Genomic DNA, 8,207 nt, shown 5'->3' with positions numbered 1-8,207 from the left:
TCTCTCTCTCTCTCTCTCTCTCTCACTCACACACACACACACACACTCACACACACACACACTCTCTCACACACACACACAGGGTGTGTTGTATAACCCTGCAGGAATGACTCACACATTTACCATCACATTACTCTAGTATGTCTGTCACTTTCATGTGTTTTCATCACTAGCTGCAGTGCTGTGCTTAGAAATGTTATTCAGACCTGTTACTGATCTGTGAGATGTGTGTAAGTTTCTGACCAATCACTGCTCTTGAATCTCTTGATAGCACCAGCATTGGTTGGCATTGTTTTGCCGTGTGTGTGCAGGGTGTGGAGGACGCGTTTTATACGCTGGTGCGAGAGATCCGTCAGCACAAGATGAGGAAGCTGAACCCGCCAGACGAGAGCGGACAGGACTGCATGAGCTGCCGCTGCGTCGTGTCGTGATCCAGGTGCCAGAATACACATAATGTTAGGACACCATACACAGAAGGCATGAATGACTGTGTGAAACTGCACAACACATCGGTTTGACTCTGAAAACGAGTCGGTGATCTCTGATCACACTAAATAAACTGCAAATCATCACTAGCAATCACAGAATGGCTGAGAAATGCCACTTGAAAGGCCAGCACTTCGGAGAGATTATATTTATGTATTTATTAATGTTGTTTGTTAAAGCAAGCATCACTATTACCATTTTTTTTAATGAAAAAATCTTTCATGTATATGATGGGATTTATGTACACCACCATTCAAGATACATTTTCTTCTGCTCACCAAGGCTGCATTTATTTGATCAAAAACACAGTAAAAACTGTAATATTGTGTAATATTATTACAATTTAACTGTTTTCTACTTGAATGTATGTTAAACATTTTCAGCATCATTACTGATTTGCTGCTGGAGAAACATTTCTGCTTATATTTTGACAAATAGAAAGTTCAAAAGAGCAGCATTTATTTGAAATATACATTTTTTGTAACATTATAAATGTCTTTACTGTCATTTTTGATCAACTGAATGCCTCCTTGTTGAAGAAATTGATACTTTTATTAAAAATAAAACATTTTACTGACTGGAAACTTTTTAACGGTAGCGTAGACTCAAAAAGTAAAAAATATATATATATATATATATAATCTAATAAATGATTCAGAATAATAATAATGTTTCAGTATCATTGAGGTACTATTATACTTTTTTAATATTTTGAATTATTTTTATTTTTTGTATTTTCTGTTTTCAGTTTAATTTTAGTTAAATTATTTTAGTTTTTAGTGAAATCTATATAGTTTTTATTATTATTATTATTATTATTTAAGTTTTAGTGGAATGATAATGAGAAATGTTGCTTTGGCAACTAGCTGAAATAAAATGTTTGTTTTTTTATATTTTATTTAGTTTAACAGTTATTTTATGTAAAATCACGCAAATATTTATTTATTTATTTATTTATTTATTTTATATAGTTCTAGTTAACTATAATAACCCTGCCTCAAACTAGAAATAACAAACATTATTGCAAAGCAATATTTTAGTATGTGTGAAGGAGATAAGATATGCATTTAATTGTGACATTTTGTGTAAATATAAAGACTTATGTATAATGAAGTACTGTGCACAAGTGCTGATTGTTTCTTCTTGAAGATTTGACAGTTTGTAGCTTTCAGGGACAACATTTATGATGGATCTATACTTTGGCTTTCTGAGTCTAGAGTTAGTCTCAGGGATTTTATAAGTTTAACATTTCTGGAAGATTCTTTGGATTTACAGTGTTTAGTGCTGTAATTCTCCTCACGGTCACACACACACACACACACACACTCTCACAGGTCACTACTGGTCTCGACTGGTCAGGTCCGCAGGTGCTGCTTGGCTTGACTGGATCCTCGTTTGCATATATTTGCATACTGTCAGACAGTGTCAGAGAGTTGGAGTTAACCCAAAACCAGAGAGAGAGAGAGAGAGAGAGAGAGAGAGAGATGCTGCTAGTTTGAACTCTAAATACAGAGAAGAGACAGGGTGATGAAGAGAAAATTAAAATGTCCTGTTTTAACGAAAAAATCTTTCATGTATATGATAGGATTTATGTACACCACCATTCAAGATACATTTTCTTCTGCTCACCAAGGCTGCATTTATTTGATCAAAAACACAGTAAAAACTGTAATATTGTGTAATATTATTACAATTTAACTGTTTTCTACTTGAATGTATGTTAAACATTTTCAGCATCATTACTGATTTGCTGCTGGAGAAACATTTCTGCTTATATTTTGACAAATAGAAAGTTCAAAAGAGCAGCATTTATTTGAAATATACATTTTTTGTAACATTATAAATGTCTTTACTGTCATTTTTGATCAACTGAATGCCTCCTTGTTGAAGAAATTGATACTTTTATTAAAAATAAAACATTTTACTGACTGGAAACTTTTTAACGGTAGCGTAGACTCAAAAAGTCTATACATTTTTAAATATATATGTAATTTTTTTTAATATTAATGATATTATTGTATTTATGTGTTTACTTATTTAAAATTAACTATTCGTAACAACAATAATAATAATAATAATTATTATTGTATAGTCATTGGGAAAAAAAACAGGTTTTCCTTCTTTTTTGTCTTTAGCTGATAACATGACTGTATATAAAAAGTAATAAATAATATTTCAGCATCCATTGTTCTGGTAAGACTTAATAAAAAAAACATTCATTTTAAAATTTTGTGAATTATTATGTTAATTATATATATATATATATATGTATATATAATATTTACTGTTTATTTATATAAATAATAATAATATTTATATAGAGACTTTTATAACAATTAACAAAAATCGAGTTTTTATTACTGTAATATAAATAATAATAATATACTTATACAGAGAATTTTGACAATTACCAACAAAAATCAAGTTTTTATTACTGAATAATATGTGCATATTATTATTAAATGTTAAAGTTTGTACATTATAATTGTGTTTGTTGTACTGACTTTAATTTATTAATAAAAAAAAAAACAGTCAGACACATTATGATATTTTTTGCCATTACGTTAATGAGAATTGGCAGCGGAATGCCACAAATGTTAATGGTACAAAAATGCAAAACCTTATTTTTCTTTTAGTTTTGAAGTGAAATATGACTCGGACATGAATCAGTTTGCTCACTGGCATCTTCACCTCTGCAGTAAGCACTTCCTGTTTTCTGGTCCTCAGCTGACGGTGCGTGTCGGGAGAAGTGCGGCAGACTGCACCAGAGAGGGAAGACCTAGCGTCTCATCTGAAAGCCACTTGTAACGAAAAGCGAGCGAGGCCTCCTGCGTAACAAACATTTTCCACAGGAAGCGGTCTCGCGTTGACCCCCGGGTGACCTCTCTGGATGTCCACGTCTGCCTGATAAACTCCACTAATGACTTACTCCTTTCTCGTCTTTATTTGTAACCCCAGTCTGCTAACGCTGGGCGCCTCTGTGGATTTCTGCTAAATTATTGTTCTTGAAGTCTCAACACTGGTCTGAAACAGACTCGGCACGTCACATGACCTCAACGTCACACACAAACCTTCCTCAGCTCCGACGGAAAAGACTGGACACTAGTGACCTCATCCCACGACCCCCGTCCCGCCGCAGCCGCACCTCATGGAGAGCATATATATATGTACATGTCTGTCGAAAAGAGCGGTAACTGTGTAGAAATAATCAGGAGTGTTGTTTGTTTAACGTGCAGACTGATTTAACATAGCGTTTGTGAGTAGGGCTTTGTGGAGATCAAACGGGAGCATTAGTTCTGTGTGCTGGTAAATGTGTATGTTACGAACGAACGTTACCTTTAGAAAATTAAACCGGCTGACTGAATTTTCCAAAATAAAAACGGTTGAGTTGTTTGAAGAAGCTTGTGTTTGTTTTGAACTTAAGTCTGTGGAAATCTTACAATATTTAAAAGATATTTCCTAGACCCTACTGTAGAAACATAAGTGGGATCGGGGCGATAAAAGTATTATTTAATAATTAATAATATGGGCATTGAAATAATTACGATTGTCAGAAGTTTTTTTTTTTTTGAGTCTCTTCTGCTCACCAAGGCTGCATTTATTTGTTCAAAAATGCAGTAAAATCAGTAATATTGTGAAATATTATTACAAATTAAATTAACTGCCTTCTGTGTGAATATCTGTTAAAATCTAATTTATTTCTGTGATGTAAAGCTGAATTTTCAGCGGCATTACTCCAGTCTTCAGTGTCACATGATCCTTCAGAAATCATTCTAATATGCTGATTTGATGGTCAGTTTATCAATTATTATTGGTGTACAGTTATTAATAATGGTTCTTATTATTATGAGTGCTGAAAACTACATTTTTTCAGGATTATTTGATGAATTGAAAGTTCAACAGAACAGCATTTATTTGAAAAATATTAATAATAAGTAATGTTTCTTGAGCAGCATATCAGTATAGAATGATTTCTGAAGGATCATGTGACGCTGAAGACTGGAGTAATGATGCTGAAAATTCAGCTTTACATCACAGAAATAAATTAAGTTTTGAAACATATTACAATATAAAACCGTCATTTCATTTGTAATACTATTTCAGAATATTACTGATTTTACTGCATTTTTAAACAAGTAATTGAAGCCTTGATGAGCAAAATATGCTTCTTTCAAAACATTAAAAACTGTAATTATTCCAAACTTTTGACCGGTTGTGTGTGTGTGTGTTTATTAATTACACCATTAATCACTAGTAACAGCAAAAAAAAAAAAAAACTGTTAGTTCCCCAGACCTAGAACTGTACATTGTACACTAGGTAGACCAGTGTTTCTCAACCAGGGGTCCGTGGACCCCTAGTGGTCCTTGACGTAAGGCAAGGGGGTCCATATAAAGTATGAATTTTTGTATAAATGTTGTATATTTTGACATGACATGTTCCCATGAAAGAAAAATCTAATATAGCTGATGATATGGCCAAATACTGGACAAGTCAACTAACTTGAATTATACTTGACTGCATTTGGTCCTCACAAAGACACAAATGATACATAAATGAGTCAATTTTGTTCTGGGGGTCCTTGAGGATGGTTCTGAATTGGACTGGGGTCCGGTATGCCAAAAGGTTGAGATTCACTGAGGTAGACCATAAAGGCAGCTCTTCGTGAGTTTTTATGTTTTAGACAGCAGTTTGTTTATCAGTGTAAGTGTGTTTGTGTGGCTGTACAACAGTCACTGACCTGAATAAATGCTTCCTTCCACGCTTTTGTTGTCCTAGATAGACAGTAATGTTTATGTGCGGTTTATTTGTACTGAATGACCTTTAGTTCGTAGATCATAGTTCATCACAGTAAATCTCGCTATTGGCTCTTTCTGACAATAACATGGTTTATTGCGCTGAAGCGAGGACTTAAGAAGTTCTCACACACTTCCGGTTGTGATAAACACCGCAGAGTCTTCAGGAGCGAAAGCGCACTTCCTCTGCTCTGGCTCGACCTGTGTTTCATCTGAAGTCATGACAGTTACACCAGTCCGTGATCTGAGGAGGATCTTACCCAGGGTAAAAGTTCTTATGGAAATGTCTTACAGTTTGTCTTTCATAATTGTTTTTTACATATACGAAGTCATTATGAGAGTCGCAGGTGAGTGTGTGCTGAAGACGAGTGTATATGTGTGTGTTTTCAGACGTATAATCACAGGAGAGAGGTTCTGTCGGAGATCGCTACGGTCGTGTCTCGGCATCAGCACCTTCAGCCAGTGCTGGAGAGATTTGGTGAGCAGTTCAGTTCAGTTCAGTTGATTCAAAGAGCGCTTTCCACAGCAGCACATCTGTCAGCATTCTATATCAACTCTGTAGGTTTACTTATTATGTTTTATTTAGCTGTTATACATTAAATTCTACAGTCTTAAAAATCCAACTTCCTGTTTTGAAGCAAAACCGTTTTAAAGGTTGATGTTGTGTAGGAGAAATCTTATTCTCAATGCTCTGGTGCTTTAAATAATAATGATAGTAATATAATAAGCATTTAATTCATCACAAAATAATTGTATAATAATTTAAATAATTAAAAATAAATAACAAAAGTATTTTAAAGTAATACAAAATTATTACTTTTAGCACTTAATATGCTTTTATTAACTTAAGTTTATATCATATTCAGTAGCCTGCTATTTGTTGATATGTATATTTTATGTAAATTATATATATATTTAGAGATATATATATATATATATATATATATATATATATATATATACACTGGGATATTACAATTAGGCATCACAACATATGCACTCACATTTTAAAATGTTAAACACAAATATGGAATGTTATGGAGCTTTAAGTAAATACATATAATTCTATAATTGTTTAAATAATAAAAATAATATTTTACCATTTTAAATAATTAAACAATTATGAAAAGTATTTTAAAGTAATATAACATTTTGTTGTACTTTTACATTGACAATAAAGAGTATGACTTGACTTGAATTTTATGTAATTAATAAATTACTTACTGAAAAATATATATGTAAATCACATTTTAGTACGGCTTGATGATATGAAAATAATTTAACAGCGATTTGTCAGTTATTTTATATGAAGAAAAGTTTACAGTGCAAACCTAATGTTTTACAAAGAACCACTGACCCTTTTTAAAAGTGTATGTTTAAAAATATGTTCATAGTGCACAGAATTGACTTATTTCTTTAAGGAAATCGGTTTGTAATTGTCTTGTAATTTCTCCAGTCTTTAATGATGGCACAGCGAGGACCTTGGCTGGTTTGACTGGAACAATTAAGGTGTTTTATGAAGGTAAGTTTCACCATAAAGATAACTGGATTTTACTTTGGTTTCACGGTCAAGAAAGAGATTATTATTACATGTCTAAGAATGCACCGAACAAAACACTTCTACACATTGTGCTTCAGGGAAACACTACAATATTCCAGTGAGTTTGTGGCTGAAGGAAAGTTATCCGCGCACTGCGCCCATCTGCTATGTGAAACCCACGTGGGAGATGCTGATCGTGACCGGCAGACACGTCGACAGCAGTGGAGAGATCCTGATGCCTTACCTGGACGAGTGGAGACATGTGAGTCTACAGCATGCTACAATGGGTTTGACCTGCCTCAATACAAAGCATGTATTCTCATGAAATGATTTGCTTGTTTTGGGTTTTTTTACAGACGCAGTGTGACCTGCACAGCTTGATTCAGGTTATGAAGGCCGTGTTTAGTGAAGTTCCTCCTCTGCGTATGCGTCTTTACCCAGAAGACTGTGAGTATAGTTTGCTTATTCATTCCCATAAACTCTTCATATCAGTGTAGAGCAGCTTCACTCCTGAATCCCTTCTTCTGTCCTAATTACTTCAAGGAAACAGATAAGCAGGCCGTTTAGACCTAGTTTAGGTGATTTGAAATGTGATAAAGTGTCCAAAGGTTGATGTAATTTTATGTTTTGATTTTATGTTTTGACAATTATCATTGTCACGTTACAGCAACAACAAAAAAAAAACTCGCAGGTGAGTGTGTGCTGAAGACGAGTGTATATGTGTGTGTTTTCAGACGTATAATCACAGGAGAGAGGTTCTGTCGGAGATCGCTACGGTCGTGTCTCGGCATCAGCACCTTCAGCCAGTGCTGGAGAGATTTGGTGAGCAGTTCAGTTCAGTTCAGTTGATTCAAAGAGCGCTTTCCACAGCAGCACATCTGTCAGCATTCTATATCAACTCTGTAGGTTTACTTATTATGTTTTATTTAGCTGTTATACATTAAATTCTACAGTCTTAAAAATCCAACTTCCTGTTTTGAAGCAAAACCGTTTTAAAGGTTGATGTTGTGTAGGAGAAATCTTATTCTCAATGCTCTGGTGCTTTAAATAATAATGATAGTAATATAATAAGCATTTAATTCATCACAAAATAATTGTATAATAATTTAAATAATTAAAAATAAATAACAAAAGTATTTTAAAGTAATACAAAATTATTACTTTTAGCACTTAATATGCTTTTATTAACTTAAGTTTATATCATATTCAGTAGCCTGCTATTTGTTGATATGTATATTTTATGTAAATATAATAATTTAATTTACAAGTCATGTGGTTATGAATCAGCGTTTTCCTAGCGATTCATACTTATTTTTTAAAATGTTTTTCACATTCAGACCTTTCTCATTTTAGAAGGACATATGAAAATATGTAATTATGCAGAGAT

At 33.4% G+C, this 8,207-nt stretch overlaps 2 protein-coding genes across 2 annotated transcripts in view; both read left to right on the top strand.

Annotated features, from left to right (window-relative positions):
• hrasa (HRas proto-oncogene, GTPase a) overlaps positions 1-3,868 on the top strand; it is a 35,993-nt gene extending 32,125 nt beyond the window's left edge. The window contains exons 5-6 of the mRNA XM_016514621.1: positions 312-436; positions 3,214-3,868. Coding sequence (XP_016370107.1) covers positions 312-431 — 120 coding nt within the window. The 3' untranslated portion in view covers positions 432-436; positions 3,214-3,868. The remainder of the gene's footprint in view (positions 1-311; positions 437-3,213) is intronic.
• Positions 3,869-5,432: 1,564 nt separating this feature from the next.
• The window catches only part of LOC107709951 (tumor susceptibility gene 101 protein), a 3,223-nt gene continuing 448 nt past the window's right edge, over positions 5,433-8,207 (top strand). The window contains exons 1-5 of the mRNA XM_016514622.1: positions 5,433-5,545; positions 5,671-5,758; positions 6,737-6,802; positions 6,919-7,082; positions 7,177-7,267. Of these exons, the coding sequence (XP_016370108.1) occupies positions 5,501-5,545; positions 5,671-5,758; positions 6,737-6,802; positions 6,919-7,082; positions 7,177-7,267 (454 nt within the window). The 5' untranslated portion in view covers positions 5,433-5,500. The remainder of the gene's footprint in view (positions 5,546-5,670; positions 5,759-6,736; positions 6,803-6,918; positions 7,083-7,176; positions 7,268-8,207) is intronic.

The sequence above is a fragment of the Sinocyclocheilus rhinocerous genome, unplaced genomic scaffold, assembly GCF_001515625.1.
Source record: "Sinocyclocheilus rhinocerous isolate Xijiao unplaced genomic scaffold, SAMN03320098_v1.1 scaffold2792, whole genome shotgun sequence".
In the NCBI taxonomy this organism is placed as follows: domain Eukaryota; kingdom Metazoa; phylum Chordata; class Actinopteri; order Cypriniformes; family Cyprinidae; genus Sinocyclocheilus; species Sinocyclocheilus rhinocerous.
Note: the sequence above shows the minus strand (reverse complement) of the source record. Positions and strands in the feature narration are given on the sequence as shown.